At 39.4% G+C, this 23,376-nt stretch overlaps 1 protein-coding gene across 1 annotated transcript in view; it reads right to left on the reverse strand.

Moving 5' to 3' along the window:
- Nucleotides 1-22,976, reverse strand: part of LOC126187589 (protein cab-1) — a 1,183,411-nt gene extending 1,160,435 nt beyond the window's left edge. Inside the window, exon 1 of the mRNA XM_049928771.1 lies at nucleotides 22,818-22,976. Within this exon, the coding sequence (XP_049784728.1) occupies nucleotides 22,818-22,887 (70 nt within the window). The 5' untranslated portion in view covers nucleotides 22,888-22,976. The remainder of the gene's footprint in view (nucleotides 1-22,817) is intronic.
- Between the last annotated feature and the right edge of the window lie 400 nt (nucleotides 22,977-23,376).

Here is a 23,376-nt window from a genome sequence, read left to right on the forward strand (position 1 = left end):
CATTTATTAATTCATCGAATGTAGTGAGGTGGTTTAATTTCGCCTAAGTCTATAAGATTAATTACGGGCCATACTCAGCTCTTGCTGATTAATGTAATACAGTACCCATCGACTAATCAGGGCGTCAGTCTGTTGCTTTCGAGCGAGAATGGAAATCGTAGAAATCTTCTATGGAGCAACATTTAATAATAATAAAGCGTTTTAAATTATCAAAATCGATGAGCGGTAGCAGGCGCTTTCGATAAAGAACGGGGAATGCAGCGCCGCTGCTATCGCCACGGCCGCTGCCAGTAGCAAATGGATCCCGGAGCTTTGCCGCATGCGACGTCCAGAGGACAGTCTGCAAGAAATCTGCCGCAAAATGGCTACTGGATAAAAGTTTGTTATCGGTGTGATAGAAAGTGAAATAGACTGAATCTGCATTACCATTACATTCACGTCTTCAGCATTCAGTTGGAAGAGGCTATAAAATTTTTTTTTTGCGCCAGCTTGTTTCGATCCATAGACATTGTAGACAGAAAGAACGCACTCTACCGCTATACCACGGGGGTAAACAGTGTTTTGATTCTCTTCTATGGGACAAGACTTCCTCCAGAAAGTGCCGCAGTCTACAGTGTTGCCAGATTGTGCAGAAAGCCGGACTTAGAGAATTGGCGAGATGGCCAGTTTGTGTGTCCCATGTCGCGATCGGCGCGGACTTAGCCTCTGCAGCGGCCGGCCGCCGGTCGAGATTTATGTCAAAGAGTGTACATCCCTTCATCATGATCATGTTTCCCGACGGCTATGGCATTTTCCAACACGATAATGTACCATATCACAAGTCCAGGAGAATGTTAGAATACTTCGAGGAACACAGCGGCGAGTTCCAATTGATGTACTGGCCCTCCAACTCGCCAGATCTGAACCCGAACAAACACATCTTGGATGCGATTGAGCCTGGCGTCAGAGCTCATAGCCCCCCTCCACAGAATTTACGGGAATTAGATGGCTTTTGTGTGCTGATGTGACTTGTGTGGGCCAACTCCCTCCAACGACCTACCACAGCCTCACAGCTTCCATATTACAATGCATCACCACTGTTATTCGTGCCAACGATGGACATACCAGCTACTAGACAGGTGGTCATAATGTTCTGGTTGATCAGTGTATGCTACAATCAGCACCACAGTAAGTCGTCATAAATATGGAAATAGGAATTATGATTGGATTCGTTCTGCTCACTCAGAATTAGATTTGGATCTCGCTTTTTGTGGGCATAAATTTCAAACTCCTCCAAAACGGTAAGGTAACCAAGGCTATAGATGAGAGGAAATGAGTCACGTGACACCTGTAACACGTACGCTGCGGCTAACAGCGGTGAAGGAGTCCTCCTGAGCCGCCCTTTTTCCATGGCGGATCACTGTGGCCCAACTCGCTTCAAAACCTGGGCAGAACTCGAAAATAAGGACTTGAGTCCCGCTAAATCTTGTGTAGACTTGCCAAATGCTGTGGTGACATTCCAGTCTCAAGTCGATATGATACATGCAGCGACAGTTGACGGTAAACAGTGAATCCTACAACGACACATTCTTCAGATATTGTTTGTGTGGCCTGTTTATATATGTTTATGTATAGTTTTCAGGAGAAAATAAGGTGGGTAGAATTTCAGAAGGTGTATTTATGGCATTTTGAACCGGTGTGGTGACGAATATAGACTTAAACGTAAACCAATAGCATATAATTTCCTCTGCGTGGTTCCTCTTTTCTGAATGGCTCTGCTACTACCGTAATAGTGTAGCTAACGAGTTCAAATGTAATTGTGTGCACACATTAGCACACTTTTAGTGAACGGTTATTTTTGCACCGGATGGCAGTGCCACACAATAAAAATGCGTCGCTCATTATTGCAGTTATCTCACAAACTATTACCTGCACAAGAAAGTCATTATGGTCTTCTGTAGAATTATTGGGGAGCTACTCGAATTGTGATCATAATTTTTTCATAAACTGAAAAGTATTTTTTTTTTACAAGATTAATATTCCCTCGAGTAATATTGTTTTTTTTTCGCGAAATGCTGCAGAACTATTCAAATTTTGTACTGAAAACTCCAGAACTAAAACGTACCTATCAATAACTGTAAAAAAAACACACATTTCTAAACCAACTTCACGGGACATACAATATTCTGCAATACTGCCCTATGTCGACATCACATAGTTTTGATGCATAGATATGCTATAATCGAAGCTGGTCCGTTGCCGATTGGACGGCTATCTGAAGATGTGCAGGTAGCTCGGATTAAGAATATCCTGCGTTACCGAGAAGATTTGACACGTAAATATTCCCGTAAGATAACGATGCATGAAGAATTCCAACGGCTTCTGGCACCTTCGTACTCATCCACCTCAAGAGATCAGAAAAATATAATCGAAGAAGATAAACAGAAGCCACCTGAGGTAAGAGATCTGCGTTCCGAACCATCTCGCATTGGACATTCAGATAGTGATCCTTCTCAAAGCAATAATGACACAAACGACGAATGTTACCATGATTTCGGTTAAAAAAACGTAAACTATCGTATAAAACACTTCAGTACAGCAATTTCAACTTATAATCTGTTATCAGCGGCCTCACAGTACTTAATGTCCGAAATTTCACTTGAATCCGAAATATTTATAATTTTTGATTTGCCAAACTGGATCTGCCGTTCTGAATTATGTAATTCCGACACCGAATTCTTGATCAACGACCCAAATAATATAAAGCGAACACAGTTTTGTAGCATTTTATTACCATTTCTCTATTACGTCCAGGTTTTGAAGTGAGTGGCCCACTGATCAGCAGTCAGCAGACGATTGACTGGATCGCCGCACAAAACCCAACACAGTGTCCAAGGAATTGAAAAGCAACTGGAATCACTCAACAGAGGAAAGTCCACTGGACGTGACGGGATACCAATTCGATTCTACACAGAGTACGCGAAAGAACTTGCCCCCCTTCTAACAGCCGTGTACCGCAAGCCTCTAGAGGAACGGAAGGTTCCAAATGATTGGAAAAGAGCACAGGTAGTCCCAGTCTACAAGAAGGGTCGTCGAGCAGATGCGCAAAACTATAGACCTATATCTCTGACGCCGATCTGTTGTAGAATCTTAGAACATGTTTTTTGCTCGCGTATCATGTCGTTTTTGGAAACCCAGAATCTACTCTAGGAATCAACATGGATTCTGGAAACAGCGATCGTGTGAGACCCAACTCGCTTTATTTGTTCATAAGACCCAGAAAATATTAGATACAGGCTCCCAGGTAGATGCTATTTTCCTTGACTTCCGGAAGGCGTTCGATACGGTTCCGCACTGTCGCCTGATAAACAAAGTAAGAGCCTACGGAATTTCAGACCAGCTGTGTGGCTGGATTGAAGAGTTTTTAGCAAACAGAACACAGCATGTTGTTATCAATGGAGAGACGTCTACAGACGTTAAAGTAACATCTGGTGTGCCACAGGGGAGTGTTATGGGACCATTGCTTTTCACAATATATATAAATGACCTAGTAGATAGTGTCGGAAGTTCCATGCGGCTTTTCGCGGATGATGCTGTAGTATACAGAGAAGTTTCAGAATTAGAAAATTGTAGCGAAATGCAGGAAGATCTGCAGCGGATAGGCACTTGGTGCAGGGAGTGGCAACTGACCCTTAACATACACAAATATAATGTATTGCAAATACATAGAAAGAAGGATCCTTTATTGTATGATTATATGATAGCGGAACAAACACTGGTAGCAGTTACTTCTGTAAAATATCTGGGAGTATGCGTGCGGAACGATTTGAAGTGGAATGATCATATAAAATTAATTGTTGGTAAGGCGGGTACCAGGTTGAGATTCATTGGGAGATTCCTTAGAAAATGTAGTCCATCAACAAACGAGGTGGCTTACAAAACACTCGTTCGACCTATACTTTAGTATTGCTCATCAATGTGGGATCCGTACCAGATCGGGTTGATGGAGGAGATAGAGAAGATCCAAAGAAGAGTGGCGCGTTTCGTCACAGGGTTATTTGGTAACCGTGATAGCGTTACGGAGATGTTTAGCAAACTCAAGAGGCAGACTCTGCAAGAGAGGCGCTCTGCGTCGCGGTATAGCTTGCTCGCCAGGTTTCGAGAGGGTGCGTTTCTGGATGATGTATCGAATATGTTGCTTTCCCCTACTTATACCTCCCGAGGAGATCACGAATGTAAAATTAGAGAGATTCGAGCGCGCACGGAGGCTTTCAGACAGTCGTTCTTCCCGCGAACCATACGCGACTGGAACAGGAAAGGAGGGTAATGACAGTGGCACGTAAAGTGCCCTCCGCCACACACCGTTGGGTGGTTTGCGGAGTATAAATGTAGATGTAGATGTAGCGATCACATGAGGAAGGAAGCCATTATGAAGGCAGGGCTACAGCAACGCTACAGAGATGGACGCCGCCGTCTTCTAAATTGTTAAAATTTTATCATGTTTTTAAATATCTTGTAACCTTGACGAACCACAGATTTTTAATTAAGTACATCCTAAAACTATGTTCTTACTATACAAATAATGAATACTGATTCATTGAGACTGTACACGTTTTATTCAAATGTGACAAATGTTCCAGACGCCAACAGTTGGCAGAGCCTTATGGGCTATAAAAATAATGTGGTTTTTACCAATCCATTGTTTTGTTATGTAACGCAACATGCAAACTTTGCCGATAGTGGGACGGGCTGCTCTTGTAACAGTAGGTGTGTTCCGGTACATCTGATGTTTGACTGTGGCATAACATTTTGTATTTTAGTAGATTAATTGCTAATTGGTTATTTTACTGTTGTCTGCATAACTGAGGACGGTTCATGCTGAATCGAAACCGTTCATTTTTAAAAATTAATCGCCCAAGAGGGATAATAAATCAGTTTTAAAACCAGTGATTGCGGAGTTTATCTCCAAGGACAATATGTCATTTTTGGCACCACGTATTCTTTTATTTAGGATCATGCTAAGTTATGGATTGGACAAGGGTTTTGAAAACGGTGGCCATCTTGAATGTATTACACCTCATTAAGGCTCTTCCAATAACAAACTGGCTGGCATCTCCACAGCTATATTTATTGAGGCCACCCCACCTTGAATAGGGTGGATGCCACTCGATATTGCCGGCCGGGGTGGCCGAGCGGTTCTAGGCGCCTCAGTCTGGAACCGCGCGACCGCTGCGGTCGCAGGTTCGAATTCTGCCTCGGGCATGGATGTGTGTGATATCCTTAGGTTTGTTAGGTTTAAGTAGTTGTAAGTTCTAGGGGACTGATGGCAGCTGTTAAGTCCCATAGTGCTCAGAGCCAATTGAACCATTTGAGCCACTCTATATCTGGCGGTTGTTGCTGGTTCTCATGATTCGCTAACGATCTGAAACATCGGATTCTTATGTCTATTTAGACTCACTACATTGAATTTCTTATGGCTATTTCAACTGTTAGCCTCTATATCAAGCATCGATCGTCTACACGCCTTCCTGCATTCCACAATGATACTTTCGCTTTTGATTATGTCTGCTCATTGAGATCATTGTACTGCTACGGTCGCAGGTTCGAATCCTGCCTCGGGCATGGGTGTGTGTGATGTCCTTAGGTTAGTTAGGTTTAAGTAGTTGTAAGTTCTAGGGGACTTATGACCTAAGATGTTGAGTCCCACAGTGCTCAGAGCCATTTGAACCATTTTTTTGAGATCATTGTACCGAGTTATGTTTGTTAACTGAACAAAATCTTTAACATATCGCCTTAATAACTGTGTTATCAGCTCTCAACACACCAAACATACCGAGGGACTACGACGATGTTCGCATTATTAATGTAATTCAGAGAGTAGTTTAGCTACAGCAATAGTCCGCAGCTCGTAGTATAGCGGCTAGCGTTGCTGCCCCTGGATCACGGGGTCCCGGTTTCGATTCCCGGCCGCGTTGGGGATTTTCTCTGCCCGGGGACTGGGTTTTTGTGTTGTCTTCATCATTTCATCGTTATCATCATCATCATCATCATCATCAACATCATCCGTGTCCCGGGGCGGCAACAGTATAGGCACCGGCCACCCCTTAAATTAACCCTGCCAAATCCGACCTTAACCATGCCGGCCCTGCGAAACCGTTGGACAAAAGCACAAGAAAAAAAAAAGGTTTAGCTACAGCAGTATTAAATTCCGGTGAAATTTGTCTGGATACAATTGCAAAAGGCCTTCACCAATATGAGTGCATGGTTCCCGTTCGATCACATCCCTGACATGAAAGTGAGAGCATACAAAGAACAGTGTGGGAATACACGACGACAGATGCGCTGACGTAACTTTAACCTGTAACCATGCCAACCCCTGCCACCACCACCAGATGATCTGGGTTTACAGACTGGACGTGCGGCAGAAGATATCTAACGCTAATAACAAGTTTGTACTTCCATTACGGAATCATCCCTAGTCACCTCCAGAACATAGGTGTCAAGTATCACCCCATACCTCATGATTTTTTTTCTCTTTTTCTGAATCCTCAGTCATATAAAATTTTCGAATAGATATTTCCGCCATTTGACTGCATGTATTGCGTTTATTCACCATCAAGATTTCGGTCTTAGGCCATTTTCAAGTGTTACACTGGAATAAATAAACAATAAAACGTACAAATAACAAAAAGCAGGGGAAAATTTTAAAAAGGAAAAATTTATTTATTAAATGCATGAGGTGTTCAATTACTTACAGGTCAAAAAATCGTCGAATTTGTGTGAAATATAAGTCATCGTCGAAAAGTACATATCATTGTATACAAACCAGTTGTCCCTTAAGTGTGAGAACATATCTGCGGTACATGAAAAGACTGGAAACTTGCATGTCTGGCAAATGTAGTTAAGCTATGATCTAACACAGATATAAGGTTCGCTTCACTGTATCCAAACATCAACTAACGTGAGCATAAGTGAAACGATCATCAAATATCAGCACAGAGACATCACAATGTGCACCATGTGATCTATGATACGTTAAGGCACAAGGAATTTTTTATTTAACACGATTACATTAGCTTTGTAATAAATATTGCATGAGAACGTTTGAAATGTATACCATGGAGATCCAATTTCAAAACTCGGATATAAACATCATAAAATGCATTATCGTAACATAAATGCCAAGAATCATGAAAGTTCAACCTCGTAAGGCAATTAACTGAATAATATGTGGTGCGTTATGAAATTATCCTCCAGAGATGGGAAGAATATCTAAAACAGCTATATGCACAAACAGCAAACCAGAAACTATGGAACTTGAATCACACAACAGTGTAAGTGATGACGAGAAAGGACCAACCATCATAGTGGAAGAATTAAAGTCTGCCATAGCTGCAATGAAAAATGGCAAAGCGGTAGATACAGATACGATACCGGGAGAAATAATAAAATGCTTGAACCAAGATGGAATAAGAGAAATATTGAGGTTGTGTAATGAAATATATGACAGTGGTGAATGGCCTGAGGACTTTCTGACAACAGTAATGATTCCATTACCGAAAAAACAAAGAACCAAGAAATCCAGTGAGCACAGGACAATCAGCCTCATTTCACATGCAGCCAAAGTGATGTTAAGAATAATTAATAAAAGACTTGGAAAAGTAATAGAGGAGAATCTTGTCGAGGGGCAGTTTGGATTTAAACGGAATACGGGCACCAGAGGTGCAGTAGGGCTCCTACGAATCTTGGGAGAAAGGTTTATTGAAAAAGGAAGAGACCTATATATGTGCTTCATCGATCTAGAAAAGGCATTTGACAGTGTGGTCTGGGACAAGCTGGCGACTATAATGAGGCAAAAGAGAGTGGACTGGAAAACCAAAAGACTTGTAAACTCATATCTCAATCAAAAAGCCTCAGTTAAAGTGACAGGAGAAAGTACAAACTGGATCGGACTAGGAAAAGGAGTAAGACAAGGATGCTGTCTATCACCTACTCTTTGCAACCTCTACTTGGAAAATATGATTGACCAATGCTCATTAGATGACAAAGGAGTAGAAATTGGAGGAAGAAGAGTAGGGTGTTTGAGGTTTGTTGATGACATGATCCTTCCAACCACAGGGGAAAAAGAATTACAGGATTTGGTGGACACCATTGATGCTAACGGAAAAAATTATGGAATGAAAATTAACACAAAGGAAACAAAATTATTGGCACTAGGAGGAAATAAAGAAATAAAAATTATGCTGAATGCAGAAATACTAGAACAGGTGCAAAATTTTAAGTATCTTGGAAGCAGGGTGGACACCGACTGGAAGTGCACTACAGAAATTAAAACAAGGACAGCAATGGCAAAAGATGCGTTCTATAAGAAAAGGAGAATTTTCTGCAGCTGTATGGACAGAGAAGAGACTCATAAAATGTCTTGTATGGAGTGTTTTTCTATATGGCGCTGAAACATAGGCTTTGAAGAAGACAGACAGAGAAAGGCTGAAGGCTTTTGAAATGTGGACATGGCGGAGGATGGAAAGAGTAAGTTGTATGGACAGAGTAAAAAATGAAGAGGTACTGAGAAGAGTGGGAGAGAAAAGACAGTTACTAGATGTAATAAAAAAGAAGGAAAAGAAACTGGATTGGGCGTATATTAAGAAAGAATGACGGACTGATAAAAACAGTTTAGAAGATTATGTAGAAGGGAAAAATCAGCGAGAAAGGAAGAGATTCCAGATACTGGATGACGTGATGGACGGTACAACATACAGCAGCCTTAAGAAGGAAGTAATGGATCGCAGAAAATGGAGAGGCAAAAGTCCTGCTAATATAGCAGATAACTGATGATGATATATAATTATTTGTCTCATGATGTTGAACTTCCATGATTCTAGATATTTGCATTACGATAATGCATTTTACAGTATTTACATTGAAACGTCCCCTTAGAACAATTGTACATATGAAATGTCCACTTAGAACAATTATACAAGCCTGTGCTTAACCTCACACACAATATTATTTAGCGCAACGCAATCTGACTTTCAATAACCCCTACAAAACAATGGCCCTGACTAACTTTAACCTATACCTTTTACAAATCACTTACCTCACAAAAATCTTCGCTACTCAAGCTACTGCAAAACAGCGAGCGCCACTACTGCCAGCTAAATAAAAGATTCAAACCACTGAAGGTACTAACTACTGATAGGGATAGTTAGCAAATGAAAGATATTAATAGAGAACAAACAATGTATTTACCTTAATATTCATAATTGACATTCAGTCTTACAGATTATCAAAACTCCGCCATCTCTCTCCCCACGTCCACCACTGCTGGCGGCTCACCTCCAACTGCCCAACGCTATCTGCTGTTCACATCCAGCTATAGCAGTTCATGACAACAATGGCAGGCAACAATGCAAACTAGCCACATACTGCACACAGCACAGCCAGTGATTTTCATACAGAGAGCGCTACGTAACGTTGCCAATAAGAAAACATAAACATCAAACTTACATAAAGAAAACATAAACAGCCTACTTACATAGCCCCCATGCTCCCCACAAAAAATTTTACAAATGTTTTTGGCCAGTGGCCAATAATGATTTGATAAAATTTTTCATAATTACACTAACAAAGATATCCAATGCACACACTTATTGATACAATGTTGGTCAAAAGCTAAAATTTTTTTCACAGTCAATAAAGACAGTCCAGATTGTTCATCATAATAGTAATTACAGTTTTTGTTTTTCACAATGTCTCATTAGTAAAAGAAATTGCACATAGAAGTAGTGGATTTCCATGCAGTCTTGAAGAAGTAGTGTTGTCCTTCCAACGGAAAGACAGTGCTGACTCTTGAAATGCTGACAGGTAATGGGCCACAATGGAGCAAACCCACAGCAGAGTCATTCGAAGTTCTGACGAATATTGGTAGGTAGGTCATCACTGAGCAGACCCACTGCAGTCCTGGTAGAGAGTATTGTATTGGTGGGCCACCAGAGGTGCAGACCCACAGTAGTCCTTGTAGAGATAATTGTATTGGTGGGCCATCAAAGATGCAGACCCACTGTAGTCCTTGTAGAAAGTGTGGACAGGCCCACTGTAGTCCTGGTAGAGATTGTGGTATTGGTGGGCCACCAGAGGTGTAGACCCACTGTAGTCCTTGTAGAAAGTGTGGACAGGCCCACTGTAGTCCTGGTAGAGATGATGGTATTGGTGGGTCATCAAAGATGCAAACCCACTGTAGTCCTTGTAGAAAGTGTGGACAGGCCCACTGTAGTCCTGGTAGAGATTGCCAGCAGCCATCTGTTGCGACTGTGCAGGTGCACAATCACCATTGAAGAGTCTTGCGGATAATAGAGCAAGTCCATAACCACCACTTGTGCATTCACAAAGTTTTTGGGAATTGTCCTTAGAACCAGCAATGCTGTTATCCAGTCCCTTGCTGAATTAGTAACACACGTGCAAACACTAACAGTCCCAACTTCTCACATATTGTCCATATACTATGACCAACAGAAATGTGTGCAGTGAAATGAATGCTTTCAAGTTACTTAATTTGATTAACTGGCGTCAATTACAATTATATAACATAAGAAAACAATTACAAAGATACAAAATACAACATTAAAGACATAACAATACAGATAATATTTGTAGTAATAGGGGCTTTACAAAAGAATAGAAATAAACATATACATCAGTGTTACAGGAATGATGACATGAGTACATACATAAAAGATCAGAATCACTTTTGAAACGTCAACTTCACACATGAGCATTAAAACAGAATAAATAATGTCTAAACATCTTTACAAGGTAAATAACAGAGTATTAGAAAAGTTCTACAACATAACTGTCATTAGCTAAACACATAAAGACAGAAAAAAAACACAAATACACAAGGGTACACAAACACATAGTGGGATAACACCAAAAGGAAAGGACAACACATAATTACATATTTGGAAAAGGCAGCAAAGAGGAAAGGACAGGGTTTGGTTTACTGCAGTATTTTGCTTGGAGATCTCCCTTCATTCCATAGATCGTTCGTCTTATTTCAACCTTTGCTTCCACCAAAAAAATCCTATCCAAGCATGCTTTCTGTATTTATGTGTTCACATATTTCTTACCTCATTATTTATTTCCAAGATAATCCTACCTATACCTCCTTCCTGTATTCTATTCATATTTCTTTCAAAATAATTATTTCTGATTGTACAATACTCATTGGGGCCCAAACCTTTCTTCGCAATGCATTCTTTACCTATTCTCCATAGTCAGTTTCTTATATAGTCTACCCCCTCTTAAGCTAACTTAAATCCACTGAGCTCAGATATATATACCAAGGGACGAGGCAATGCAGCATCACAAAACACAGTTAATATAAACAGCAATAAAAAAAACGCAGATTTGCGAAGCAAGCAGCATTAAGAAATTAGCAAAAGTCAAATTCAATAACACTATGCCTGGCAATCAGCAGCAACTTATACCTAAACATGACATAGCTCAAGCAGAAAAAATATTACAGGAAACAACAATGCAGACAAGGGAAATGCATATTCACATCTTAATGTCTATGTAATTAAAGTGGTGCACCATAACAACTTATTGTAAAAAAAATATTACCATGTACTTGAAAATAAAATTATGTGTTACTGTTGCTAGTTCCTTCTTATTGTTCTTTCCTTTCCAAGTGCTCCTTTTTTAAAGAATGTGGATCATAAAATAATTATTTAATAGATCTGTTGACAGAAAGAGTTCACATTAGCAAATGCATTTCATTTTATAAAAGCAATGCTGCAACACAGCTGGAAACCAGATATCAAATGAAATAAGCAACTACGAAAAGCAAAGCATAAAAATATCATTCAATAGTCATGTGACATTTCATAAGTCAGTAGCTCTCAACTCTCGTACAAAGACTCTTGTCATAATCAGGTGTGCAGATGTAAAAATATTTCCCATCAATTCATAAGCATTTCAGTAATTAGCACAAAGTGCGAGTAATCATATGTTTTCAAGTAACGAGCGTGTCGCATTAGCGATGAAAGGCACATCCTAATGGCTTATTCTCCAGGTGTTTGACACAGCTGTGTGCCCACAACGCATTACAAAAATCATATGTTTTCAAGTAACGAGCGTGTCGCATTAGCGATGCCCTCTACAAAGGAATGTCATTAACAGACGTCTAGGCCTCTCTTTGTCCTTCTCTTCCACCTGTGCCTCTGGCACACCCTAATGGCTTTCTTTTCTACCTGAGCGTCTGAAAAGGCTTGTTCTCCAGGTGTCTGACACACCTGGGTGCCCACGTCGCATTATGTGCAGGTGGTCACTTAACTTTCTTACGGAAATATTTACGACAGCAGTTTCCGCTACAGTGACAGTCTCATATAAAAATATTTCACAGGTCAAGAATTTGCGTTACAAATCTGTAGAGACAAAATCCAATTGACATAACAGAGTCCAAAAAATTTTTGTCGGCATTGTAATACATTCACGCATTTACATACATTTCATAACTCTTAAAGTACGATTCTTGGTTTCCAACAACCTTTTTCACAAACCAGAGTCCCTAACCACTACTCATTATTCCTTACCTTATTCGTCGACACTTCTTCAATATTTCATCATAACAGATACATAGCATACTCAAATAACTCATATAGCATCAGCTTATTGATCATAAACATACCGCAACAGCATAATACACATAGTCATCGTAAAAATAACACCATCAACACCTCAGTCAAATCTCAAAAACGTCGTAGCTTTCTGCAATTGTTTCAAAATCTAAAGAAAATTCTCTGCTCATTTCAGTAGTGTCATCTACCTCAAACGTACTTTAAAAATCATGATCTCACACCAAATACATCATTCAAAGCTTTCATAGTATCACAATGGTACCAAAAAAATATGAACAGTTCACACAGTACAGACAAAGTACAATTTCTTAAGTGTGAAGTAATCCAACTCTGTAATTGCGTAAACATGTGTCACTGACGTAGTAAAAAGATGTTTGTTTCTCTGTTAAATGATCAGATAGCTGTGTAATTTATGTGTTAGAGAAATATGGTACCGATGTGTTAAATTGTATAAGCAAATACCATATTAGCTAGGGCTCCTTGTGCTTGCCAAACACATGGTACACAAAGTAGGCGTGTACCCCCCTGAGGTTTATTGTAATTGTATCCTCAGGTATAATAGCTTACAGCATTGGAATGAAATGTATCACGAAAAACTTTCTTTGTAATTCAAAAATCTCTAAAAAATAAATGTTTTAAGTACAAAATTAATCACTCAAATACGTGTCCTGTAGCGCTAAATGAGCGTCTTGCTCTAAGATAATCTCTGGGAAGTGTCGTAGTTATTGTCCTCCGAAAGCTAAGTTCTGCAGAAGTCAATGTACTTACCTCATGATAAACAAAGTGAAATGCTTTGCGTATAGATAACTTAGTTATTACGCTTATTGCCGCGATGAAGGAATTATTGTGCTGTAAAGTATTGTTGTGCTACGGAAAAGGCTGTCTCATTGTAGCTATACCACAAAAGTTACTACTAAAACATGTCTCACTTTATAGAAGAATTCAGAAAAAACTGTGCAGATATAAAACAGATACACCGCAAAAGCAACATTGTAAATTGTCACGCATTAGCAGCGTCGTGATAAAATCGTGTAGCTGTCACATAAACTAACCACTGTGTCATCTGGCATTTCACAGAAAGCACCTCAAATCCAGAATCCACTCGTAAGCAAACCAAAATGTTGCATGAAAATTTCATTAGCAGTGCTGGTATATGTTCTAAGTATGTAAGCCGTATATTCGTTATGTAATCGTGCAACTAACAAGGAAGAATGTATAAATAACAACACTGTGTCGTCTGTTCGCAATAACAATGCATTCGCAATTACTTGTCTAAGTTACCTATGTTCTTGACTGGATGGTTAGTTAACTTTAAAAACATAGTTGCATGTTAACAGTCTCTCAGTGGGACAAATTGTACAAGTAGCGTGAAGTGACAATTGCAAAGACTAAGTTAAAAAGCAGATTATCTGTCAATAAATGGTTTTACATGAGAAATGTGGTGTAAACCTTTACTCTTCCTAGTACGCAGAGTTTCAACTTCAACGCAATTATCATGTGGTATACGTCGGATTCTGTAAGGTCCATTGTAAACTAGAAAGAATTTGTGACTCAAGTGTTTCTTCTTATGTGACAATGAATGAGCTTTAATGAGAACTTTCTGACCAATATATAATTTCTTTGCATTTGCTTTACCGTGTAGTTTTCTCCTTTTGTCTGCTGCAGATTTTATATTTTTAAGAGCCAAATCAATTATGTCTTTGTGTCGAAGTTTACGTGTATTCGGGAAAGGTACAAGCTCTCTGATTCTGTTCGGAGGTTCTTCATTCTTCAGTACAAGAGTAGGTGGTAAAGCAGTGGAATCATGAGGCATTTCATTCAGCACATTTTGAAATAAGTGTAAATATCTGTCCCAATGCTGATGCTTTCTGTGACAATAAAGTCTGCAAAGCTTATTGATTTCTTTCATAATCCGTTCAGACGGGTTACAATGTGGTGAATACAATGAAATAAAAACAGGTTTGATTCTATGATTCTGAAGCATGCGTGACCAAACAGCAGATCTGAATTGCGGTCCGTTATCTGAAATGACTTTACTAACGTGTCCAACTTCACGTAAAAAATTTTTAACAAAGGCGTTGGATACAGACCGTCCAGTGGCTTTACGTAACGGAGTGAAAGAAACAAATTTTGAAGTAAGTTCAACAGCGACTAGAACGTACGAAAATCCATTCGATGTTCTGACAAGGGGTCCCAAGAGATCAACAGCAGCAAATTCTTTTAATTTAGAAGGAATAATAGGAAATAACGGAGCACGATGTGAGATAGTAGATGGTTTCGCCTTTTGACAAAGTTTACAAATAGACAAGACTCTTCGAATTCGCTTTTCCATATTGTTAAAATAACAAGTCGTTCGAAGAATATGATAACATTTTCGTGGACCAAAATGTGCGTAGCTGAAATGAATGTACCAAATGAGCTTATTAACAAAATCGTCTGGAATGCAAAGTACCCATAGCTTGTCATCAACAGTGCAGCGTTTGAAGAGTATGTTGTTTCTAACCAGGTAATAATGCCGAATCTGAGTGTGTGTCTTTTCATGCCATTTACTTTTGATATCTTTCCAAATCGGATCTTTATCTTGTTCACGAGCAATGTCCTTTAAAGATGTGGTGATGAAGTTTTCAAAGGCGACTTTCTGAATGTAAAGAATACTGAAATTTTTCTCGAGGTTGCCTTCTGTGTTACTTTTCTCAAGCCCAGCCGGTGCGCGTGACAGCGCGTCCGCAACAATGTTCTCCTTGCCGGGAATGTAGACTATTGTGAAGCGGAATTCTTGCAGAAACAATGCCCAACGTTTTAACCTATCATGATTTAATTTTGAAGACATAAGAAATTGTAATGCACGGTGATCACTGTATACTTTTACGTGCTTACCAGAAAGAAAGAAACGGAATTTGTTAAATGCCCAAACGATAGCTAAAGCTTCTAATTCAGTAACGGAATAATTTTTTTCAGATTTTGTTAGCACTCGGCTAGCAAAAGCAATGGTTTTCTGAACAGTAATGTCATCTTCTATGGCTTCTTGAAATAAATGGGCACCAAGACCAACTTTGGAAGAATCAGTGCTAAGGCAGAAATCTTGTGACAGATCTGGATGAGCTAGTATTGGCGCGTGAAGTAACGCTTCTTTCAAAGAATTGAATTCCAACTGTGCTTGTTCGTCCCAGTTCCAAATAGTATTTTTTCCAGTGAGAGAACAAAGTTTTGGTGTAACTAGAATTTGCATATTCAGAAAACGACGGTAAAAATTTACGAGACCTAGAAAACTGCGGACTTGTCTTTTTGTGGATGGAACAGGAATGGCTCTGATTGCTTCTAACTTTTCAGGATCCGGCTGAATGCCTTCAGAAGAAATAATATGTCCCAAAAACTTCACCTTTGACCTACCGAATTCAGACTTTTCCAAGTTAACTGTAATTCCAGATTCTGCAAAAATACGTAACAAACTGTTGAGGATGCGGTTATGTTGTTCCCATGAAGCTTCTGCTATTAGAATATCGTCCACATATAAAGTGATGTGACGTTTTAAGAACTCAGGTAATATGGAATTTAACCCACGAATGAATGCTGCTGAAGAAATGTTCAAACCAAAAGGAAGTTTCCGAAACTGATAACAAACGCCGAAACAAAGGAAAGCTGTGTATTTTCTGCATTCTGGATGAAGTTCGATCTGATAAAAGCTGGATCTGAGATCAATGGAAGACAACACTTTTACACCATTAAAATTCTGAAGAAGTTCTTCCATCGTCTGCGGCCTGTCTGTTTCAGGAATGATTGATAGTATTGATTTGTCTCGAATCTAAAACAAGCCTGATCGATCCATTCTTCTTCTCAACAACATGTAATGGGTTGTTGTATGAGCTTACTGCAGGCTCAATAATGCCCTCGACAAGCATAGATTGTATTTCTGTTCTAACACGGTCCCTATAATGCGCCGGAATTACGTATGGTCTAACACAAAATTTAGTATGCTCACGAACACGAAATTGGTATTGAAACCCCTTGATTGTTCCTGTTTTGTGAGTAAAAACTGTGGAATGTGCTTGTAAAATCTCAAAAAGGTCCTGCCTATCAGTGTCATTACAATTCTCAATTGTCTGAATTTTATTCTGAATTAACTCATTAATTTCAAATATGCCGTCGATGTCAACCCTGTCAGTACTTGCAGAGTGATTGTTGGTGTCTACTTCCGTAGAAAATTCCGAACTATTATCTTACAGAAGGTAAAGCCGATTAATTTCCTCATCATGGTTTGAGAGCCAGTCTTCAAATTTCAAAGCTATTGACTTACCTTCTTTCTCTAAACTTATTTCAGCATCGTGAAAGCTTAAGATTGCTTTATATTCATTCAAAAAGTCTACTCCCAGTATAATTTCCGTCGACAATAATGGAACAATAAGGAAGTTCATAGAGAAGCTGTGGCTTTGGCAAAAGAATTCTAAATTGGTTTGTTGGCGTACATCTACACTTTTTCCAAAGATTGCACCTTGTAATTTAATCTTACGTAACGGAAGTGTGGGGCAATCGTTCGCTTTGTTGCATTTGCTAAAAGCTGTTTCGCTAATTACTGAAATGGGACTGCCAGAGTCAAGTACTGCCGTAAATTTTACGTCATTTACAGTAATGTGAATCACAGGATATGCAATGTTGTTACGTGTTACGTCGTGTTCCTGGAGTAAGATGTCCCTAATGTCTTCCATTTTTACGTAATTACTAGCTACGGCAGCTGCGTCATCAGTTTCATAAGTACGTCTTGTGGCTGCCAGTGGTGTGAGTCATCGCCTATTGTCTCTTTGTTGGCGCGCGTCGTTATTGGGATTTGGAGACCTAACTTCCACAAATTCGCCTTGCCCAGAGGGCCCAGCTCTGTTTAAATCTCGCCAGTTCTGATGCAATTCAGGTCTGTCGTTACGATCATATCGTCTGTCGTCATGTCGGTAGGTTCGATAGTTTCTTTCTTGTCGGTCATGTGGTGGAGAATTTCTGCCTGAGTCGTAACTGCGTGCTGGACCGTTGCGTCTAAAGTTATTCTGTCTCCCTTGATAATAGTTATATTGGTTCCCATATTGTCTGTTTCTCTGATTGTCTCTGTGATAGTCATTACCGCGGAAAGGTGATCTTTCCCTGTAACTATTACTCTGCCAGTGGTTGTCATATGGATGGTGTCTGTTTTGGTCACGATTTACGTTGTAAGAATAGGTTTGTCGTGGCCATTTATTGTTTCTGTCGTCACGGAATTGTGACGGATGTGACCTGTAATGATTGTTTTCCTGTTTTCGCATCCCGCGACTGTCTGTGTCAATTTCCAGTTCTTGTAACAGTCCCTGAAAAGCTTCAATGTCGTCTTTGCAACGTCCTGCTAAAATAATATGTCTCAAATGTTCGGGCAGTTTGATTAAGCAAATGCGGATGAGTTCTGAGGGGCTGTATGGGTTTGACAGGTATTGATTCTTGTGCAACATGTCTTCAAAATATTTGACAAGACTGGAAAATTCAGATTGTTCAAAGTGTTTCATCATCATGATGCTATGTTTTACGCGGTCTTGTGTGGCTTGAGACCAATATGCTGAGAGGAAGGCATGGTAAAACTCTCCTTCACTGTGGCAATCGTGAATGACCGATCGCATTCTTACAGCTGGTTCATTCTCCAAGTAGCCACACATAAATTCTAATCTGTGCTCCAATGACCAGTTGGGAGGGAAACAATGAGAGAATTGATGGAGCCATGCTTGTGGATGAATGTCGTTGGCAGAATTCTTGAATGTTTTGAATTTACGTGTAGTAATGAACAGCTTATAGTCAAAATCATCGTGTCGGCGAGTCATATATCGGTCATTGTTACGTCGTGTCGGCGGTTCCATATCAAAATTCGGTGCACCTTGCCAATTCCTTTCATAATTACCGAAATGCTCTGTGTTATTATTTTGTGGCTGTTCCGTATTTCTATGTCCCTCTTCCCTTATTGGGGCGCGAGTGTCCTCTGAAATACGTAATTCTTGTATTACCTGTGTCAGCTGATCTTGTACTTCCCGCATTTCTCTTTTGTATTGCGTATTAATTTGATCCTGATTTTGTTTGAATTTTCTTATTTGTTCATACTCTTCTGTGTCAGTGAAGGCTACGGGTCTTGTGTCATTCAGATCATCATCTACCTTTGTAGATAAATTAGTGACCTGATCCGAAAGTTCGGCTACTTTCTCTGATAATGAACTAATTTCCTCCATGTGTCTTTCTACTGTGTCCTTTAAGTTTTCCTGAGTTTTTGCAAGTTGCGTTACCGAATCGGTAGATGCAACTGAGTCAATTTTAGCCCACAAGGTCTCATGATTTTCATGAACAATGGTTTGCAGCTCTTTTATGGCTGCTTCGTGATTCTGTAATGCATTTTCATGCAGCGAAAAAATAGGTTGGAAATGCTCACAAATTTGTGTTTTTACGTCATTACAGACTTTTTGACATTTCGATTCGATTTTATGTAACTCAGTAGTTAAATCTTCACGTGTTTGTTCAAGCGTTTGTTCCAATGAGTCTAACTTTTGAAGCTTTTGCTGTGTTTGTCTCTGATTTTGTTCCACTGTGTCTAACTTTTGCAGATTTTGTCCCATTGTATCTAACTGTTGCTGTGTTTGTTTCTGATTTTGTTCCATTTTTTGCATTAATTGCAATAATAATGTATTAGTGTCTGGAATCTGTTTCTCTATGCTCTTTGGCAGTGCGTTTTCACCGGCAGCATTCACATTTTGACAAGCAGAAAATGTGTCTTGACTCATTTGAGAAAACGGTGCGGACGCAAAACCTGAATCTACAGTATTTGCAAAATTGTGTCCTATCATTTCGGATTCCTGAGGCGAGCTGTTGCCGACCGATCGATCGACAATGCTTCCCTGTTCACTACCTGTTTCACTGCCTACGCCATTGTCTGACGCCCGCTCCATTTCCCTATGCACAGTTACCAAATTACTACTTTGACTATTAGTTAATTCACTACCCAGTGGTGCTGATAAGCTACGCTCGTCGTCACTATTATTTCTCAATTTAGTTTGGAGCCTAGTGTTACGTTTTTCACACGCCATTATTGTCACAATATTTCACACGACAACACAGAAAAACACAATTTGAAGAGCAAAAATAAGAGAACACATTAACATAGCACTGAAAATAATATCTAGTTAATTGCAGCAGCGAAATACTTGGCGCAAAGCTACATGCATGCCACAACTGTTTTACTGTACAACAATGAAAGACTGCAACTACAGAGGAGATTCTCTCTACAATTACGCACTAGCAATAAACAAAAGCTACACTAAATACACAAACTACAAGAAAAAATCAGAAGATTCCAGTGAGGTATCCTAGGCTAAGGGTCGACATATGAAACGTCCCCTTAGAACAATTATACATGTGAAACGTCCACTTAGAACAATTATACAAGCCTGTGCTTAACCTCACACACAATATTATTTAGCGCAACGCAATCTGACTTTCAATAACCCCTACAAAACAATGGCCCTGACTAACTTTAACCTATACCTTTTACAAATCACTTACCTCACAAAAATCTTCGCTACTCAAGCTACTGCAAAACAGCGAGCGCCACTACTGCCAGCTAAATAAAAGATTCAAACCACTGAAGGTACTAACTACTGATAGGGATAGTTAGCAAATGAAAGATATTAATAGAGAACAAACAATGTATTTACCTTAATATTCATAATTGACATTCAGTCTTACAGATTATCAAAACTCCGCCATCTCTCTCCCCACGTCCACCACTGCTGGCGGCTCACCTCCAACTGCCCAACGCTATCTGCTGTTCACATCCAGCTATAGCAGTTCATGACAACAATGGCAGGCAACAATGCAAACTAGCCACATACTGCACACAGCACAGCCAGTGATTTTCATACAGAGAGCGCTACGTAACGTTGCCAATAAGAAAACATAAACATCAAACTTACATAAAGAAAACATAAACAGCCTACTTACAACATGTGAGCTTTGAAGTTGGATCTTTCATGTTATACAGTTTAAACATTGTCATAAAGTATTTATTACAAAGATAATGTAATCGTGTTAAATAAACAATTCCACTACTTTGTTCCTTGACATAATTTCCATGGTGCATATTGTGATATATCTGTGATAATCTTTGACGATCGTTTCATGCTCGTCTTAGCTGATGTTTAGATACAGTGAAATGAAGTTACCCGATGTTTTGGACGTCTAATTTATTACATCACGTCTTCATTACGTTTGCCAAACACGCAGGTTTCCAGTATTTTATGTACCGCAGATATGTTCTCACACTTACGAGACAACTGGTTTGTACTGGGTGAGTCAGGAGGGTAGGTACATGTCTTGAAGTGTGATAGTATTAGTGATTCTGAACAATAAACGTCAAATGAACATATGTCCTGTTCTTAACAGTTTCCGAGGAAACTGATGAAAACAATGGGGAACAGAACAAATGCAAGTGAGAGTAAATGAAATATTGTGATCTAATGTTTTGCTTAACTGTGTACATTTCCTCACGAAAAGATGTTCAAGAAGTTCACCGTCAACTGCAAAGTATTTTGCAGCTCTTGTCGACTGCTATGTTGCTGATCTGAGCTCACTTTTACGGTCACTTATTTGAGCCCACACATGCAAAATACGAGCGCAAGTTGCAAGTGGAGTGCACATTGAAATGGTCAGTAAAGGCAACACTTCGTAACCTAATGTCGCTTTGGTTGTATTCGCGTTTAAGTGCTGATGAAGGACAAGCGACTGTTGCCTGTGATTTTCCGGAGTCGACCCCTTTTCCTCGACTTCACCAGTCGTTTACTTCACCCCTCTTCCTTTTCCTTCAACCCTTGAAAAAGCCACCGGCTGCGAAAGCTTGGAAACTTTAATACATTTTATGTGTGTTCTCCTGCCACCATTTGGTGAGTAGATGTTTTATCTATCAACTAACATTATATTTTCAAAAATAGATTACTTTGCAAGACAGTTAATATGTTAAATAATTTAACGTTAAGCATACAAGCGAGAAAATCTTGGGAAAGATTTGAAATTATGTTTAGTTTGTTGGAAATTGGTGAGTGCTCTAATTATCAAACACTGGATGAGTTAAGTCCGGTAATTTGCGCTTTTTTTAAGCAAAAGCTAGTTTTTTCGCGAATATCACAGGTTGTGATGTCATGTCTCTTGAATCATCTATAGTAAGTAGTATGGAAGTACTAAATTAAATTTTCATGGCCGATGAGGCAGTTTTACTCCATGAACAGAGAACATGGCATCATTCTGTGACGAGCGTCACGAGAAAGTGTTTCGTAAAGGTTTTACATTATGTGAAAAGTTTTTTGCTAGTCACTTAGTGCTTTCATTACCATATACTGTATGGCTATAAACTGGGTAATTTGTGTGCCGTGCGTTATGCTGCCTTAAAGCATGTGTACAGTTTCTAATTATAATACTTCGCTTATTAAATTTTTAACATAAGCTTGTATCTCTTAGCAGATTATGACAGCATTTTAAATTCTGTCGATAATTATATGAAATGTTGAAAATCAAGTTTTGTTGCCCCTGGAAGCCATTAAACGGACAGCCTGCAACTGGGACCAGATGACTGGACCACGAATTAGGCATTTAGTAGTATAAAGTCCTTAGTTACCTACTTTTGTAGTAAAATTATGACGATCACACCTATAAAATCTGTAAATACCCGTTTTATCTGTCATTTACAGAAACGCAAGCTGCTATCTACAATCGTAACGGTTTGAATGACAGTTAGTAAATAAAAGAACACACGACCCTTTAATAATCAACTATGCACAACCGTCTTGACGGAAACATTGTCAATAGACGTTTTCTCTGTAATCAAGAAGTCATTACGTCTCTCTCAGTTCCGGAATAGAGGCGGTGCTGGAAATTCAGTAAACACTTGTGGGTTTAAAGATTTTCACGGGAAGCAACGGACGAAGTTTTATATCGGAATTAGTGATTTTTTTGGCTGAAAGCTTCATGCTATTCCAGTGCGTTTATTGTAACAAAATTATCACTAACAAAATTAAAAAACGAACTTGTTTGACGATTATTCAGGTTTATACGTACTGTGGAACATAATGAACGTAATCTCAAGTTGTACGTGCAGCTGGCTGGTTACGAATCAATGTCAACCACAAAAAAATAAAGCTGTAAGTTATTCGCTAAGCATACCTGCAAAACGTTTGTCTGCATCTTCGCAAGAACCAACACTTATCAACACTGCTAGAACGTATACGAACATTACGTTAATATTTCGTCAATTATGTCTTTTATGCCTCAACATCGCACGCACGTTAGTCTAGTCACCGAAACACCATTCGACTGCGTGCTTGCTGCTTCATTCTGTGCAGTTAAACGTCACGAGTTCCGGCGACCGTCAACTGTTTCGTCCGCTTCCGCGGCAACATCACGTGGCCACCGATAAGAAGTGACGCTACAATTAGAAGTACATTCCAGTGTTGTGAACGGCGTCATGGAAGAAAAGGATGTTCTAATGTCGCCAGTTGTCACCGAGTTATAACGAGCGACAAAAAATGCGCACTTGCTTGTTTCATTCCCTGCGCACTATAGTACTTTATCGGTGAATTATGTGACCAAAATACAGAATAATGCATCACGTCTCATTTTGTGCACTGTACTATAAGGAGAGCCGACTCATAACACTGCTAGTTAACCTATTAAAAAAGTTATTCAACAGATGGAAATCACTTATAGTTGAAACAATTTTTTT

This window comes from Schistocerca cancellata, chromosome 5 (genome assembly GCF_023864275.1).
Source record: "Schistocerca cancellata isolate TAMUIC-IGC-003103 chromosome 5, iqSchCanc2.1, whole genome shotgun sequence".
NCBI lineage: Eukaryota > Metazoa > Arthropoda > Insecta > Orthoptera > Acrididae > Schistocerca > Schistocerca cancellata.